The sequence below is a fragment of the Aquila chrysaetos genome, chromosome 1 (genome assembly GCF_900496995.4).
Source record: "Aquila chrysaetos chrysaetos chromosome 1, bAquChr1.4, whole genome shotgun sequence".
In the NCBI taxonomy this organism is placed as follows: domain Eukaryota; kingdom Metazoa; phylum Chordata; class Aves; order Accipitriformes; family Accipitridae; genus Aquila; species Aquila chrysaetos.
Genome location: NC_044004.1, coordinates 83,957,434 through 83,976,325, shown reverse-complemented (window position 1 = coordinate 83,976,325; position 18,892 = coordinate 83,957,434). Strand labels below are relative to the sequence as shown.

At 40.1% G+C, this 18,892-nt stretch overlaps 1 protein-coding gene across 5 annotated transcripts in view; it reads left to right on the top strand.

Moving 5' to 3' along the window:
* The window catches only part of ANKRD17 (ankyrin repeat domain 17), a 95,475-nt gene that overhangs the window by 33,106 nt on the left and 43,477 nt on the right, over window positions 1-18,892 (top strand). For all 5 annotated transcript variants that reach the window (XM_030031910.2, XM_030032000.2, XM_030031816.2 and 2 more), the window contains exons 2-7: window positions 10,462-10,615; window positions 11,230-11,386; window positions 13,762-13,909; window positions 14,215-14,362; window positions 15,550-15,783; window positions 17,816-17,910. In XM_030031910.2, the coding sequence (XP_029887770.1) occupies window positions 10,504-10,615; window positions 11,230-11,386; window positions 13,762-13,909; window positions 14,215-14,362; window positions 15,550-15,783; window positions 17,816-17,910 (894 nt within the window). In that variant the 5' untranslated portion in view covers window positions 10,462-10,503. The remainder of the gene's footprint in view (window positions 1-10,461; window positions 10,616-11,229; window positions 11,387-13,761; window positions 13,910-14,214; window positions 14,363-15,549; window positions 15,784-17,815; window positions 17,911-18,892) is intronic.

Genomic DNA, 18,892 nt, shown 5'->3' with positions numbered 1-18,892 from the left:
CTAAGCTTTTTACAGCTGTAATGAGTAGGCTCTGGTTTGTGTAGCCCTATAAGTAACTTGTTAAGTAGCTTAAGTGGTGCTTACCTCAGATACTTGAGAGAGTGTCTTAGGGGGCTGCAGTTGTTGTTCAGGTGTGACATTGGAGGACGTCGGTGACAAGAGAAGAGGGTGGTTCTGGGAAGCTCAGTTGCATCATCTTTTCTCTTCGTAGTTGTTATGTGTCCCCTTTATTCTGTCTCTCTGATAGATAAACTTGTATTGTTTGGGAAGACATGACAGGTTACTTGCTAAGGGCAGCAAAAATTGCCTGCGTAGGATCAGGCTGTCCGTTTAGTATAGTTCAGCTGCCGGGGTTATTTTGCAGAAAGCTGTTTCCATTTTGGTTTTGCAACGGACAGTGTGGGAACAACCTTTGTTATATGTGTTATCTATTTGTCAGTGGCTCTGATGTAGACCACCACATCTCAGGGGTGGTGCAGAGGCAGCAGCAGTCTGAGCAAGTTATTCATACACTGTCAAAGCTTTGCTTCTGTGGTCAGTTCTTTCTAAGTTCACTCCAAAAGAGATGGTTTCTATCAAATGTTCGTGTTCAACTTTTTTGTGGGGCTTGGGAGAGGGAAGGTGCGTACCTGCGTTCAAGTGGTTGGATTGGTAATGTGTCAGCTTTTTTGTTGTTAATATAAAAGTATTGTCTGAAGCTGAGCTTTCAGAAGCATGATGGCAGGTGGTTTCAGAGTGTTTTAATGATTTTTTTTTTTTTTTTTGGTGGTTTTTACATCCTGTTACTCGTCAGAGACTATAACTTGTTGTTTCTTTTTCTTCCCCTCTGCATAAATGTGAAATTGGGGCAGGGAACTTAATAAGGTAATGAGTTGAGGTGTTGTTATTTTTTCGTTGGCATGAAATACTTCTCGCACAAACAATTGCAGCTGGATACCAGTTAATGCATAAATTTGCTTAATGTGTAAGTATGCTAAGTGTTTGGAATGAAGATTTGAAATGGAAAAAGAATATTAAACTGAAGGTGGTTTTCCTCATAGTTTCACAACCTTCTTGTAGCTATAGGTATCAGTCTACCTGTCTGTCTATTGTTGTTTGTAATGCTGGGGATAAGGACTACAGAGGAGAGGAGGGAATTTTTGTGTGAATACATCAGCACCTGTCTCGTCATCAGAAACACAGTAATACTGCAGTAATAATGCAGGTGTCCCTGCAGCAGAAACTCTGTTCGTGCCAGTCATGAGGACGGTGTTATGCCATTTCAGCAGCATGGACTGTTACTCTTCCCACCGTTCTCCCTCCCTCCCCCTTTGTATTTTTTTTTTTTTTTTTTTTTTTTGCAGCAGCAGCGAGAGAAATGGAGTGTATAGTTGATGGAATAAAATGAAAGAAGACACTGTTGAGTCGTTCCAGCTGCCGGACTTCAGATTTCTGCTGAACAAGGCATTTAGGTTTGGGGAGGGTCACTGCATGTTTGAAAGACAACAGATCTGATTATGTATCCAAGATAACTGGAAGCAATCCTCGCTGTACAGGGAAGAAATGCTGCTGTAAGACTTTGTGTCTGCGGTGACAGTGCTGCTGTAGTAGCTGGGTAGGGCGAGGGAGAATCACACAGCTTGTTCCTGTATCAAAATAGATTTGAAGAAAAAACCAAAAAAACTGCAAGTCTGAAATTGAGTAGGCAAGATAGTCTGCTTCACTTGGATTTAGTGTACGCTTTCCCTTTCAGTAACCAGGAAGCTGATCTTTATCTAAAGAAAATGGTGTCTTGTGTAAACATCCAGTAAACCATCATTTTCACTTCAGAGCTATGTCATAAAAACTAGGTTGTCCCCACAGAAATGGCAAGCAATGCCAGAGGCTTGTATTCAGTAAAGCTTTGAATGGAATTTTTAATATAATACATTATTAATGCTCTGAAGATCTACATGTTAAAATGGCCTGAAACCTGTGTTAACTGTAGTTTCACCTGAAGACATGTAGCCATAGGTGAAAAGGCAGAACCATACACTTTGCCTTAATATTTGGTTTGATCAAGTCAAAGTCTGTTCCCACTGTTTTATTTCAAGATGAAAGTTGGTTGCTTTGTCTTGATGGTTCCCATAAGAGTATTTTTTCCAGTAAGCTGACTTTCAACTGAGATGGGTTAATGTACTTCGAAAGTGTAAGCGGTGATATTCTGAGGGCTAAAAGGTAGCAGGGTAAGGGAGAGCAGACACTAAGTTCTTGCTTTAGTATGCGACATGAGAGGGGCTGAAAAAATTTCCTGCTCTTTTTTATGCTGAGGTGACCTGTGACTAAGATGAACAGAAAATGCAGTGCATGTATGTTTTATGGGCATTATGAAGTACCTTTGGAATAATGAGTGTTTTGTCTTTCCAAGACTCCCACGTGATTTCTTGACACTTACAACTCAAAGCTACGTATAAACACTTCGGTAGCCTGTTAAGATTAAAAACGCGATGGAACAATGCATCGTAATTTGTAGGTTTTGGGTTGCCTATTTGTAGGTTAGGTTTTGTGTGCCCAAGTGAAGAATTGGTGCTTGAAATACTTGGTCTGGTTTGCTACATTGCAAATGTATCATTGCTTTAGTTTTGATTCACTCTTACCTCACGAATCCTTTGATGTGTGTTGAATGTTTAGATATGACATTAAAAATACCTAGCAGTGTTGTGCAAAGCAAACTTAACTAGTTATTAGTCAGAGTTGGACTTTGTTCTTGCACAGGGAATGTTGTTTTATTTCCTCTTGTGTGTTCCAGTTGCAAGATAATAGTATAAAAGCTGCTATTTCTGTGTAGAATGGACTCGTAGGGTATATTCATGCAGTGAACAGTGGAAAATATTTTATTTTAAGGAAATGCTCATGAAACTTGTATGAAAGATGGAGATACATATATATATATATATTTTTTTTTTTTTTTTTTTGGGGGGGGGGCAGTGTCTTGGAATAACTTGGAACAATTTCATGGTAATCCCCAAGGCTGTAGGAAGTGATTAGCAGATACACAGTGGAACTGATCAGCAGCTAAAAAATACACGGGGACCATTTTTCATAGAAGAAGAGAATCTTGACAGGGGTCCTGATCCCAAACTCCAGGGGAGTTTATGGGCTTGTCTGTGATCTTCAAGAAAAGGTTCGTCTGTGTGCTGGCCCGGTGCCCCCTTCCTGCCTGTCCAGTCCCACACATGCCGTTTGTGAGGTGGAAGTGCTGTAGGTCCAGCTTTAAATAAGTAAATGACATAGGCTGTGAAAACAATCTGTTGCCTTAATGAGATGAAGGGCAGGGACAGAAATAATTAGCTCTCTGCCATTGGAGGTGTGAGAGCTAAAACTGTTCTGGAGGGAAAGCTGAGATTATCTTGGATATGAGTTGCTAGAGCGCAAGGGGAAGGCAGTGTAACTGTGGGTCAGGCTCTGCTGTTTATATGAGGAGTTCCTCGTGTAAATCGGTATTAAAACCGATCGCTGTATGCGAGCCATTTTCAGCTGAGGAAGTGAAGAATGTGAAGGTTCCTTGCTCTTCAAGCTAGTAACTTGTCGCTGTAGTGGAACTAAAGTTTATTAACTGACCTGGTAATGGTTGTCATTTTGGTCTCAAGGTGTCTTTGCAATACCTGACAGACTTGAAAATCCATGTTAAATTTCATATTGTCTTTAAAAACCTTTTGCTGCTCTTCAAAAATTCTGGAGCTGGGAAAAATTGACTGTTGCAGTGCTTGCAAATTGGCAGTAAGTCCTTCTGTGACTTAAGAAATAATACAAAAGGACTGTCTGTTAAGGTTGTCTGTTGAGGTGGTGAGGTTTGCTACGTGGCTGTAGCCACTAGCTGTTCCTTGTACGCCAGGTTCTTCAGAAAGGCTTTGTACTAAGCCTTGATTCTCATAGGATCCATTTGACACCCTCTGGGTATCAAATGCTAAAGGCCCAAGGGCCAAGGCAAAAATGTAGCAAATTCTAAAATTGTAATCAGTGCTTAATGTGAGGCAAAAGTCATGGGAGTCATCTGAGAAAAGCTGAGAAGCAAATCTGCTGCTGGATTGTAAGCCTAGAAAATAGGGTCCAGCCCCAAGAGTAAGAAAAAAACTTGCAGAGAAAAATATTTTGTCGTGAAAGGTGTTTTTTGGGCCTTTTAAAAGACTTCGTCTGGGCTAGTGTGGTTTATCTAAATCAGGTTTCAGCTGCTCTTGCTTCTGGAGCTTAAAAACACTTGAAGCTTAAAAACATTTCATCCTTTTATGTTAATGAGTACAACTTGCTATTTCACAGCCTTTGAGATCTGTTGTTTGCAATCTAACTGCTAGACACTTAAACTGGATTTCACTGTTTACTTGATACTTTTTGAAGAGCTGTTTACTACTTTTTTTGAACATGTCTTCATCTAAGGCCTCAAGGTAGAGAAACATTATATTGTCTGTTTTCTCATTATAAACAATGGCTAAAACGCAGCTAGGAACTTGTGTGGCTTCCAGGAAGATGTTGCTGGATGTTTGGCCAAGAGTGCTTTTCATGTTCTTATAAGCAAGTGTTTCAGCTGGGTTAATGACATTGTGTGCCTAAATGTACCATACAATTAAGCAACTGTTTGCTGCCCTCCATCTCTGTGCATCCGTTTTCAGATGGCACATGTTACAGTAATATGATGTCAGTTTTATAATTTATATGGAATGTAGGGTCTTGAATGTTTACTCTGTGTTAATTTGTGACTAAATGCTGGAAAGCGGTAGCACATAAATACTGTCTGCATGCAGGATGGCCTTAAAGAGAAGGACTAGGGAATGGAATTGGCAAAATGGGCTCTTGAAGTCAGGCCGGGAACCTGAGATAAGAAGGAGAAAATTACTTTTACAGCCTTTTCTTAATGCCTCTGGGTTGTCCTTGGAGCACAGCTGTGATTGAGGAAAAACTGTAGAACAGTGATAAACAAATGCTGGAGATGCTGTGTAAATTAATGACCAGAGCTATTCATGGCAGCTATGTACTGATTAGATGGATAAATAATGGGCTTTTGTTATTTTACAGTAAGGGCTTTAGTAGGTAGTGGATGCTGGAAACTGTTTTCTGCCAGTGTTCATAAATGAAATTTTCAATAGTTGCTTTTATGTTCTCTACTACTGATGAAGTTTAGCTAATCATAAAGTTCTCTGGTAATGCTTTGTGGGCAACTATATTGATGGAAAGTGTAAATATTACTAAGTCTTAGATATGTATGAAAAGAGGGAGTTCAGACACGAAACCGAGTGACATTTTAAAGGTACCAAAGTCACTAGCGTAACAAAAAGGCTTAGCTTTGCTTTTGGGTTCTTTCATTGCGCGGCATCAAACAAGATTAGAACTTCTTACTAGTGTAGTTGTGCAGTCTCATCAGAGTTCAATAGTGTTGTGGCCAATCTGTGGCAGGTACTTCTGCTGAGAGTAAGATGAGAGTTACTGTTGTTTTAGGCTTGTAAAGTTATTTTACGTATTGTATACCAATGTTGGTAGTCAAGAGACTTGACTAGCTTGATACCTTAGTTGATGACGTGGCTCCAGAGGAGCCGTTTGGTGTTGAGTACTAGATTTCTATCTCATAAGTGTAGAAGATGTGAAGAGACAGTTGTTTGTAGGTGGAATGTATCTTCCCTCCCTCCCTGGCTTGACATAAAATTGGGAAGACACTAATCTGTCTTTAGCCTTCTCAGTAGTAAAATTGAAATCAATAGGTGACTGACTCCTCTGCAAATCCTTAATGCATGAGGTTTTTTTGTGTGTGGTGTGTTTTTTGTGTTTTTCGTGGTGGGGTTTTTTTTTTCTCTCTCTCTCTTTTTTTTTTTTTTTTTTTTTTTTTTTTTGTGAGGGAAACTATGGGAGAAAGTCTATTGTTTGACCTTGGTTTACGTCTGTGTGAGACTATGTGGAGGCGTATGTATGGACTCGGAAGACTCTGCTATGGGGGTATGGGGGGATGTTTACATCGGTGTGTCCACGGTGAGATCTATGCCGATGGCAGTTTTATACGTGTGTGGCTTGATGATGAGAGATCGATGAAGTTTGATTTAGCATCAAGAACTGAATTATGTCTCTGGCTGATCTAGTATCACATCGTGGCAAGAGCCATGCCAGTTAGAGCAAAGTTAACTCAATTGTGCTTTTTTTTTCTGCTTTTACCTGGCATTTATTAAACTGTATGTTCAGTATCTGGTATTTGGCAGTCAAAACATAAAATTACTGACATCTTGCAGGACTGTCTTTAGGGTGTATAGACATGAGTCCTGGAGGATCAGCTTTTACCTGGTTGAGGTGTCTATGTCCACGTACCGAATGGCAAAACAGTACTAAAAATGCCCAAGTACTGTTCTTTACGACAGAAAAGATACAGTCTTGCCCACAGAATTGTTCTTGTAAAAAGTTAGACCTCCTGGTTATGGTCTGGTGAAGAGGAAATCCCTTGATGTTATGTGTCCTACCTGATGGGGAAAACAAAAGGAGCAAACTCATCACCCTAGGGTTGGAGTAGGAGAGAAGAGGTGGGGTTTTGAGTCTGTACTTCAGAAAACAGAGAACACGAAATAAGCTAGGTCTGCGTGAGTGCGTGCACACAATGGTGTGCTACGTGGGAGCCTGGGAGCGTGCATGGGGAAAAGGACAAAAGAGGTCACTGAGGGAAAGGATGAGTGCGCAGAACCCAACTTGATGATGTCGCAAAGCTTTGCTAAGTAGGGAAGGACTCGTCTTTTTAATAAGAGGTGATAAAAGTGTGTAACGTTGAAAATTGAAGTTTAGTCTAGTCTTACAACACCTGGAAAATTTAGAATTACTTTTTTGCGTAGAAAAATAGGACTCGGAACATATGCTAAGGTACTTGTAGCATGCAATTTCCTTGAGGTTTGGATTTATATACCTGTTAATACTGAGCTTTTCTGAGCCATTTTTAAATTTCTCTTTACAGTTATACTCAACGCATCAAAACTGTAGGCTGTTCTTTTTGAGAGTCGTCTGAACTTGGCAATTTTGTTCTCCCACTGTGTTTTTTGATTGTAGAAGCATCAAATACACTAGAAGTGATTACGGGCACAGTAAACTTGGGCAAGTACAGAACATGAGATTCTTGTGCAGGATGAGAGAGGAGGAGAAATCTTGTAAAAGGCCTTCTGTTTGGGACTGTCTGAACAATTGGATTATGTCAGAGTATTGTTTGATCAGAGAAATACTGACTGAGAACCCAGATTAAATATTCTGATATGTGAGGTGGAGCATTTATGGACTATTCTACACATTTTTTTAGTTAAGGGAAATAAAATACATCTGAAGACCATTAAAGGAAATGTCTGTTTACTTGGCCCGCTAACTGGAAATGCTTTGTCTTCAGTTCATAGCTTCTGTAGAGAAGGCAATATTTTTGGAGAAACGAAAATGGAATTTTCACTTTTACCAAGACGCAGTTTTATTCACCACTGTTAGACACTGCGTCTTATATCACTATCACCCTGTATGGTATTCTGCGTCATGCTGAACCGGCTGAAAAGACAAGACTGTAGATCTAATGAAAATCTTAAGCTAAAAGGCAATTGTGAGAATAAGCAAGAGTGTAACTGGAGGCTTGATGGAAAGTTCTGCAAGCCACAGGTTGAAGATATATCTCTTCTACCTTAGAAAAGGAAAACTAGGTATATTTAATGTCATAAAATATTCTAAATTTGTTATTTTATAAGTTAATTTCTTGAGACGTTGCTCTGAAGTGGTTTAAATGACAGCGCATAATACAAACGTTTTCAAAACTTCATTGCAAGGGAAGTTTTCTTCTGATAACTTGTGGTTGTCTTGGTGCTGTATTGTTTGTAGGTGGATTGCTTTTTCTCCCTGTTCTTGTGTTATAGTTGTTTTTTTAATCATACCACGCTCATATTTTTAGCTGGAAGGAAAATAGGAAGATTTTTCCATTTGAAACTTAAACTGCCTAAAAGACCTAATTGGAAGGGAGAGGAAGTGAGTGGGGGAGAGATGTTTTCCTATTTTGACTTTTTTCTTAGAAAATATTTCATAGTGTTAGGAAGAACCACGACCAGCTGTTAAATATCTCACTCAGATGGTTTTTTTTCACTTAGTCTTAAGTAGTAGGGATTTTGCAGGAGCTGGGTGAGCCAAGAATCTTTCTGACTGCTCAGTAGTTTGCCTTTCCGGTGGTGAAATCTGTCGCTTGGCTCCTGAACAGCGGAGTAGTTCCTTTCTCTTGCTGTGGCAGACTTAGGCCTCTGGAAGAAGACAAATGGCAAGTCCTCAGATGAACCAAAACCAGCCCAAAAACTGCGTTGTAGATGCACGGAGCAGAGCTGGCAGTGACCAGCGAAGGACCCTGGCGAGGCGGGAGTGAACTGTTCCTTAGGACTGGGGAGGAAACTAGGAGTTGCCTGCACCGGTTTGCCAAACTGGAAAACTGCAGCCTGTGTGAGTATCGCTTGGAAAAAGTAGTGCTGAGGAGCAACATGGAATGCGGCAGGACTGTCCTGTTGTTGGCAGTTGTTTACATCAGAGCCACTTTCGTCAGAAGCTGGAGCTCAACTCCTTCAGCTTGCTGTGTTCCCAGGTTTGAAGAAGGAGGGCAAAGAGGCTTCAAAGGAGTGGAAGAAGGCTTCAGAGATGCCCTTGACATGTGTACTTGTGTATTGACAAAAGCTGTCTGACAGGAGATTTGGTTTCTCAGTGGTATCGTTTAAGTGATAAACTGAAGTAATTTTGAAAATAGTTCTCAGCCCACCTTCCTAAACAAGGTGTTTATGTTCAAGCTTTGTGCTAGTACCATATTCTAGTAAGTTTTGAGCTGGAGGCAGACCGCGGAAGGGAAAGTTCTTGCGTGAGCTCTTCACTTGTGACAAGAGAGTAGATGGGAGGATGGAGGGAGACTTTTCAGGAGTCCTGAGATGAATTGTTCGCTCTTCTGGTTTGTCTGCCCACTTAGATTCTTAGGGCATTTATCTGCAGGAGTCTGAACTTGTGATGCTCATGAGACTGCTTTTAAACTTTGGAGACACACACGAATCTTAAGAATAAAATAAATTGTATTTCTTAATGAGCTCTATTCCATGTAGAAATAGATTACTGCTGTACTACGGACAGTAGCTGCTTTTATCTGAAGATGATTGAAGTTTTTAATCGTGTTGTAGGGGTGGCTGGCATGTGTGGTTTGTTTGTCTGGCAGACTTGCATTTAGGTTGATTTTGATTTTGGATGGGCATTGGTTGTGGGTTTTTTGTTTGTTTTTTGTTTTTTTATTTCTTGGACTTCTTTGAAGACATGGATCTTTGAGGGTGTTAAGCTTTCTAGGGGGTTGTTTAAGCTTTGCCTTTGTAATCTAATAAATGGTTCGAGATGGCTAGTTCATAGGCTTAGGTGTATGTTTATGGAACTCTTAGAGGAGCGTCTTCTCTAAACTACTTGACCCAGTTCTCGTTTAACAGGCAGTGAAACACAAATGAATGCTAGGGGCTCTTCTGTCTAATATCCTGATCTGTTACTTAATTTCTATGTGTTTCACAACCAGAACAAATGGAGAGTACAGGTAAGTAGGATCTTTAGAAGAACTTAGACCATTGTTTTATGAAGAAGGCAGATATCTGTGATGGCATGTTCTCTAGCTAATGTTTTCAATAAATGCTTTCTCCAGAACGATTCCGTGAAACCCTTGTATGTTGCATTTGAGTTGATTGTATCTAGAACATGTTGCTTGTCTTTTCGTATTTAGGGTTTTTTTTTTGTGGTGGTTTTTTTGTTTGTTTTTTTTTTGTTTGTTTTTGTTTGTTTTTGTTTTTTTTTTCCTTCACCATGTTGGGTTAGGAGACATCAGACTTGAAATAAGTGAGATAGCTGAGAGTTTTTTTTCTGCAAGTGAGAAGAAAACAGTTGGCAATAAAATAGTGATGAGACTTAGTTTTCCTGGTTTTGTGTGCTAATAGAGTGTAATGTCATTTGAGGGTAGGTTACTTTTTTGGAAGATGACTGGGTTGTGCGAAATAGAACAATTCTGTCTTTGTTATATGTATCTTTCATGCTTCGGGGAGGGAAAAAACAGAACTAAGCAACAGCTTGCATAGGAACTTGTGGCTGCTGCTACCTTTAGGCCTTCTGGAGTGATATCGGTTCTCTCACTTTTCCCTCCCTGTGTTAAGTTGGACTTGAAAACTGTAGAGTGCAGTGTGGAGATGTGAAGTCAAGTCTTAAACTTTCCTAGTATATCACGTGGCTTCTAGACACAGAGCTAACGGATAAGCTGATAAAAGGTGCATTCTTTGTATGGGATTTTGGAAAAGCTCATTGCTTCCGTTGATGAAATAATACCCTTTTGAGTCAACTGAGGATAGTTTGGCTAACAAAGTACTTCAAAAGCAAATGCTTAAGTGATAACTACAACTGTGGGTTTTTTGTGTTTTAAGTGTCTTCAGTCAGTTATGTAATTCTTAAACCAGATCGGTTGTTTTTCAGGTGGAATCATTTATCTTGGATCAGGATGATCTCGAAAACCCTATGTTGGAAACAGCTTCTAAATTGCTTTTGTCAAGTACTGCTGATGGTGCTGACCTGAGAACAGTAGATCCAGAAACCCAGGCAAGATTAGAAGCTTTACTTGAAGCTGCAGGTAAGTACTCGTGTCCCATACAGGTTTAACCCCGAAGCCCTTACACACGAGACCATACTGGAACTGCTTGCATAAGTCTAATCCATATGAGCATGATATAAATGTGGAATGTAAGGCGGTGTGAACTCGGCAAGGTTGTGCAAGTCACTGTAGAGAAAGAAGTTCATTAAAGCATTTCAAATTTTGGAAAATCGAGAGTTTCATGTGAAGGCTGTGCTTCTAATCGGGTTCCTTCAATGCTGGATTTCTAAAAGCCAGAGTAAAAATTGACACCTGGTGTTGGCTTGCAGCCTTATATCAGAAACTAAATTGCTCAGTGAGGCTTTGTTTTGTAACAACTATTGTATGAAAAGCTTTACTAGCTGCTTATACTAAGTAGTTGTCAATAGCTGAAAAAGAATGCCCTCTGTGGATCGGAGAGTTTCATTCATGCGCACCACATCTGAGCACAGGTTTTAAATTAGTTTTGTAAACAGTAAATTTCTTTATTTTGGAAGCTGTAGTTCGTTATGCTTGGAATGTTTCTGCCAACAGATCTCATAGGCTCAATTTCAACTTCTCTGTTTTTTCCTTTTCTGGCACACGTACCAATTTGTTGTAAATTGGAATGAAAGGAATAGGTAAGCTGTCTACAGCTGATGGTAAAGCATTTGCAGATCCTGAGGTGCTTCGCAGACTGACTTCTTCGGTCAGTTGCGCGTTGGATGAAGCTGCTGCTGCACTTACCCGGATGAGAGCAGAAAGCACAGCAAATGCAGGGCAGACGGACAAGTAAGCCAAATTTTATGCTGGATTTTTTCAGTAGTTTGCTACTTTTAGAAGCAGTTTTTCGTGTTGTATCACTTCTGATTGCAGGGTGGTGAAACTCTTAAATCAAGTGGAATTAGTGCCAAGTTATCACCTGTGATTCTCTTGTTAAATATTCCTGGACTGTCAGGTCTTAAAATGGGGAGTGAAGCAATTAATACTGCTTAGAACTCGGAAATCATGCTCCGAGTAATTTAACTTGACCAACTATAGAAACAGAATTTCTAAGCTCTTAAATAGTGTGGGCCTTAGAACTGTACCAAAAAATAGCAAATCCCAAAATGGATCATTCAGTGACAGCATGAAACTAGCTTTGGGACCAAAAAAAACCCCCCAAGCCCCATCTGTTGTTTTAGAGAACTTTAGAGCGCCTTTTTAATTGAGGAAGGAAAAGAGTCTTAAGTGACTGGAGCGTTCATAGTGGTCAGCAGCTTTCTCGTGTTGGGTAGGACCTTGGACAGAGCATAGGCCAGGGAGCCACTGCTTTTTAACTGGGCTTTTTGGCTTTCTTTGTGTTTTTTTGTGTTACTAGGATGTTTACGAGGGAAAGCAAAACAAGGTTGCCTTGTAGGCTGTCATTAAGCTTCAATACAACAGAAACAGAGTGTTAGTAGGAACAACCAAGTGCTGCTGTGCTAGTTGGCAGTTTGTTCCTTGGAGTAACTCCAAAGAAACATTTCTTGGTGTGTTGACAAGGACATATGAAGAAGAGCAGAATAGTTGGGAGTTATGTCTGCTTCTGTTCTGTGTGTGTCCCTCCATGCCCCCAGCTACCTCTTTTCTTGCGGACGGTGGCTGTTGCCAAAGTTGTTACCGGGACAGAGCATGTGGGAAACAAAAATAAATGTGGGAAATGCAGTGAACTGACATATTTGAGAAAGAATTCTCTGTATATTAATATTGCATCTGGTGGCACAAATTAAATACGAGTCCTGGGCACGATATACAGGTATAAGTTAGTCCTTGCTACACAAATACCTGCTTTAGTATTTTAAGTATTGCTCATATTTGCATAGAGTTATATGGTTTGCAAAAGTTCTCTGTCAACTACCTTATTTTTCCATTCCCTTTTGAGTTAGTTCTGTGTTGATGGGACTTCTTAAATGGAGAAGAGATGAAAGGGCAGTGGGTGGGGTGAGGCCAGTAGTCTTGGATTTATTATTATTGATCTAATTATTTGGAGCAGAATAGAGAAATATGTCAGGCTTGAACTTTTTTTCTCACAAAGCAATAACTCTTTTGGAATGAAAGCAATGTAGACAGAAGACAGAATTGGCGGGATTGAAAAATATGCTTCCAGTAGACCCTTTTTTGACTGAAACAGAATTGGAATGATAGAAGTGAAGAACTTGTGGAGTGACATGAGAACCACAAGTACTCTGACTCAGGCCTTGCCAAACCAGGAGAATTTTACGCTTTTCTGCTTGGTTGAGTTAGGGCCACAACTGCAACATCGATTGTGTTACAAAATTCTGGGGTTTTCAGCACAGGACAGAAGTGAAGTGATTAATTTGTTATAGACGTGTGATGCAGGTGGCTTTTTTTAGTTCAATTAACAGTTACAGTGCTGAACAAAAGCTCAAGTTTTGTTAAGATGGACAGGCAATTTCGGTCTCCTCTGGTCCTGGGGCAAAAGAGAATGTGAGTGCAACTCGTGAGTAGTGGTTGCTGATTTGGAAAGGAATACTCACAGTGGTGTTCTTAGCGTGATTTAATCAGTTCTCCTTTTCGTTGAACCTTACTTCAGAAAACGCATGGGACAAAACCCGTGTTTATAAATGGGAGCTGTAAAGTAGGAATAGGCTGAGAGTGTATTTTATGTTGTAATTAATAATATAAACCAACAGTGATTTGTTTGCAGTGCTATATGATTAGCCGTTTGAAAGGGAAAGTTATTACCTATTTTGCACATTATTAAATGATTACCAAAAAAGGTTTTGTACTTCGGTAGGACATAACATTGTGCCACACACATGGTGCTGCGACAGTAAATCAGGTCCGTGGTCGCGTCTTCTCTCAACGTGTTTTCTGCTTGAATTGTACATAATGCAGAATTTGATAACCTAAATGGTCATGCTGCAGACGTTTCGCTTGTAAACTCCTGTTAAAAATTATTAACAGGAGTGGCTGAGTATGCACATTACTCAATTTTCTGAAAAGTTCTGTGGAAACCTCAAGTGTAAAAATGGTACCTCTTAAATTAGCAGTTGCACTTTTTAGATTGCATCTCCTTTATTGTTGACTGCATCCTCATGGCATGTTGGATTTTTACTCTGCACGTGGAGCAAGCTTTTCAAGCATAGTCCGTTTTCACTTTTAAATGCTTTCTATCTTACTAGCCGCAGCTTGGCAGAGGCTTGTTCAGAAGGAGATGTAAATGCTGTGCGGAAGTTGCTAATTGAAGGACGAAGTGTGAACGAGCACACAGAAGAAGGGGAAAGCCTCCTTTGTTTAGCCTGCTCAGCAGGATATTATGAGCTTGCGCAGGTTGGTTTCCTAGCTGTTTTTTTAGTATGTGTGTATTGTACAAAGATAAGTGTTGAACTAATCTATTCCAGTCTTATGCACCTGGAAGGCAATATTAAGGTAGTGGAAAACGTCAGTTAACTGGCAAATGAAGACTTATACGTAAACTGAATGTTGCTAATGCATTCTTTGCACTTACTTTCTGTAAGTGTTTCTAACACAAAACTGCGTGTCGGTGAAGGTGGAGGCTTTGTGTAGCATTTCAACCATCTTGAATATGCTGGTTTGTCACTTGCCGGTGTTGTTGATCACCCTTCTGTTCGCAGGTTCTTCTGGCAATGCATGCTAATGTAGAGGACCGTGGTATTAAAGGAGACATAACACCTTTAATGGCTGCTGCTAATGGTGGACATGTCAAAATTGTCAAGCTGCTGCTAGCTCATGGTGCTGATGTGAATGCACAGTCATCAACAGGTAAATAAGTGTGTTAGAGCGTGTTGAAAACAATTGAAAAGCTGAGATTTGCAGTGTGCAGGGAACTTTGTGTGGAAATTTGGGAGGAATGGCTCTCAGCCAAACAACGCAAAATGCTTTCTTGTGGTTTTACTGTTCAGCTTCTGGGTTTTTTTGTGTTTTTCTTTAACAAAGTTGTAAAATATTAGTTGGTTGCGGACATACAAAGGTGGGTAAGGTCAGTTAGTAACTGAAAGGTATTTGTTTACCTAAGATTTGTTGCCACATAGTATTTTATGCACAGTTTGGGCATTTTTTGTGCACATAGAAAATTATTTGGTGTCAGGTTTAGGAAACCAAGGGAAATTAGTTAATAAGAAGGCGGCCCCCTTTTCCACCCCTTCTTTCCCATGGCAGTTTGGTAGGCATTTGTGTTGAAGTGACCAAATTGGGAAATTTTCTTAGTTTGTGCAGCCTTGAAGTGGAGAGGTTGTGTGTAATGAACAGTCATTGACAAATGGAGTGGAGTACTGACGCTGAATTAATGAGGGAAGTTGGGATACCAGAAGATACCTTATCTATCTATATCTATCTATCTATCTACATATATATATATAAATATATATATATTTTTTTTTTTTTAGTGTGGTAGTTTGGAGTAGTAATACTCCTTTGACCTTTAACTCTTTTCAAGGTATCTTTTCATAAAGGCAGATTCTTTGACTGTTCTGTTCACATACATGTTTCTGTAGTTTTTCCATGGACGTTGTTTTCATCTCCTTGTGAAGACTATGGGCATTTTTGAACTAGCCCTTTAGGGGTGTTTAAGACTTGATATAGAAGCAGCACTTCATTCGGTTCCTTGTTTTGAGCTTTCCTTTTTACAGCATAGGATGACCCTGCTGATGAACAAGAAAAGGGATGGGTTTTTGTGATGGAAGCTGGGATTAGCTGGGTTAGAAATTGGAAGATAAGTGAATCAATAGAGTCACCAGGCGCATGGAGATCTTCAGTCTGTCAGCACTGAGCTACTTTGTGCAGTTACTTGCTTGTTTTTCCCCTCCCTGTAGTTCTTGGTCTGTAGCCTGAAAAAACCCTATTCCGTAAGGTAGCCAGGTAAAAGGGATGAAATGGAGCATGAGTGGAAGTTCCCAGTGTAGAAATGCTATCAAATTCTCTTTTCAAACTTTTTTCTCTTCCATCTTCAGGCAATACAGCCCTTACATATGCCTGTGCTGGAGGCTATGTAGATGTTGTGAAAGTACTGCTGGAATCAGGCGCTAGTATTGAGGACCATAATGAGAATGGTCACACTCCTCTGATGGAAGCAGGAAGTGCCGGCCATGTGGAAGTGGCCAGAGTGCTGTTAGAAAACGGAGCAGGCATAAACACGCATTCCAATGAATTCAAGGAGAGCGCGCTTACCCTGGCTTGCTACAAAGGTATAGTACCAAGTACCATACTTGTTACAAAGGTCTAGCAAATGTGGACAAGCGTGACAGGTGTGAAAAGTCTTTTCAAACATGTATTTATTCAGCCTTGCTGTCCTGCACAAAATGAAATTAAAGGTTATGAATAGATACTTTCTAATGCTTTTCTCCTGGCTGTGATACCATGTAGCATGTATGCGCTGTATGTAAAATGATGATCAGTGTGGAGAGTGTAATTATCAAGATATAAACCTTTTCTCTGAATCATTATGATGCTTTAAAAGATTTCTCTGTTAAATGAATTGGGAGACGAGGAACTAATACGCTTTACCATGGAGTAAGTATGGTAAACTTTCTGTATTGCAGCTGTATTCTACAAGATACCTCTGCTTAGATACAGAAATCACTTAATTTTAAAGGACTTGGTGCTTGGGAAACATGCAAAATCTAGGACCTTGCCTTTTAGGTGTCAGTGCTTAGGCAACAGGCCTTTCTTGCCTCCCTTGGAGTGTTAGGCTGCTATCTTGCATCACCCAAGAAAGGGATGAACATGTTTAAGAGGCCAGAGGTGTTCACATGGCTGAGCAGTTGCTGTTACAGGCACTTAGGACATGTTTTAGTAGAGCTGTTAGAGTGGCTCTTGGCATCATTGAGTAATTGATGTTGTTGGTGGAGGTACTTCTGTGGCACCTCAGTAGAAGAGTAGGAGATGGTCTTAGTCTTTCATTTATGTTTCTTTTAGCTGCCTTGATAAATTCTTGGTTCACTGTTGCTGGACACCCTCATAAGCCGCAGTAATTTCCTTTGGTGGTGGCTGTTGGAGCAAAGGCTTGTGTTTGAAAGAGGGGAGTGGGACCCCAAAACATGCCCTCCCTGAGAAGATGTGCTTGGGCTCTGAATCCTGAAGTGAGGCTGGAAAGCAGAGATGAAAAATGAGAAGTCTGTGCTTAGTCAGTTGTTCACTGTGATATATGGGGCAGAAGTGAAGATATGCAGGCTTTCATGTTGTTCACCTTATCCCTATGTGGCTTGTCTATCTTCTGTGCATTTCTGTATTGCTCCAAATCTCATGTTTAGGGCATAAAAATAAGCTCTTTATTTTCTCATGTTGCTTGCTTCCTGTAGTAGAATGACATGTGATATTTGGGACCAAGAAGGTCACTAACTTCTCCCAAATACAGGGGGAAGGGTGAAGAGGCAACGTAGCCTCCTGTTGAGCAGTATCTGTGCTATTCGTGGTGTTGCTAGGTGTAGTTCTAGTTTTAAGGTTTAACCGTGGTCATGTTGAGCTATGAAGCGGCAATTTTATTTTCTTTGACTTGGTTTTATATGCTTGCATATTGTGTTGGTCGTAACTGTGTAGCAAAGTTGACTGAACTTGGCACACATACAGGACTTGGTGAACTACAGCCATGAATTAATGGAGCAGTTGAGAGCAAATACTTTCAACAAGGTGTGAGGTGTCCTTATCTATGGAGGATTCCTATAGATGGTGGAATTCCTAAGAGGATTCTTGAAAGTGTGAAGGTCTATCTGCTTGGTATGTTTTATGGTCTGAGGGCCGGTGTGCGCTCAGGGACTGGTTACAATACCATTTATAAAAACAGTAACCCTAAATCCTTCATGTCAAGCAAGTAGAGGGGAAACCCTGACCCCCAACAAAAAACCAACCTAGGGTGGTTTTTTTTTTCTTTTGATGAAAAAATCCAAATATCTTTGCACAAAATATATCATCCTGGTAGTTTCTGGAGTGTGTTCTACTTAGCTCTCACGTCACCTCAATGAACGCGTGTAGTGCAGACATGCTTTTAGAAACTAAGTGAATTGGATTGTGTTTATAGTAACCACACTGTTAAGTTTCTCTGTGCATTGAATGCATAGATACGAACAAGTCTGTCAAGAGTGTTTCATGGGATTTTTTTTTTTTTTTTATGTTGTAACATGGCCTTCTATTACCTTCAGTATGTACATTAGACCCTTTCTATGACTTGTGAAATGCGCTTTCTAAAGTAGTTTTTATCTGTTAAATGTTTTCTCCATACAGGCCATCTAGAAATGGTGAGATTTCTGCTGGAAGCTGGTGCAGACCAGGAACACAAGACAGATGAAATGCATACTGCTCTCATGGAGGCTTGCATGGTAAGAGATGTATGGGTTGAGCAGTGAGGCATACGTACTCTCTCTTCTCTTCCTGAAGATGAACAGGGATTCCTTTTGGCCTCCTTTTGGTACAGAACCTAACTATGTAATGGTTCAGTTCTTCTGTGTATTTGATGGGCCTTTTGCAGAAGAAATTGGGGGGGGCGGGGACAATACCTGGTCGAAAAACAGTACTTCCTAAAACAGCAAAAATGAACTCATTCCTCTCGTGGCTAACAAAAGTAGTTGAGTTCTTAAGAGGCATCAGCTAAAATTTGCATCACGTGAGCATTAGCAAAAGAGCTCTATTAACCCATCCTTAGAATAAGTAGGTTTCTGTATGTCTGGCTGCACTTTATTTTTTTTTTTTTTTTCCTGAAGTGGTGGAAGTCAGTGGATAAGGCTGTGCTCGTTGTCCCAAAGCAGCTTCTGTAGGCTACATCTCTCGTTGTGCTGTTGTATGTCACTTGCTCTTTGCTTTTTGCCCTTCTGATAATCATGGAGGCCTGTTTTGAAACAGATACGTTTGTGAGCTCGGTTCAGAGACATGAATGACTTGAAGAGATAGCCAAAAGTAAATAATACTAATTTATTTGAACAGATTTTTTTTTTCTTCTTTGTGTAATTTTTCAGGCTTCTGGGTGAGCAACTTTCAGTTTATGATGGGAAAATCCTTTATACAGGAATCTCCAAATTAAATAACTTCAAGTGGAAGATTCTCAGTCCTTGTTGAAATGCTTTTAACAATTCTAAGGTGCTAAACGTAGCAGTGAATGTGGTCACAGCCTGGCAATTGGAGTCATTTTACATACCTATGTCATGTTTAAAGAGTTTGTAAGCCAAGTTCTTTTTCATTGTAGGTGGTTATGTTTAGGTGTGCGTGTGCAACTTGTTTCAGTATGGTTCACATAGCTGCGTGCTCCTTTAAAACACAGGATCAAAAGCTGTTTGGGAAGCAACTAGGAAATGGAAGGGGAAACTG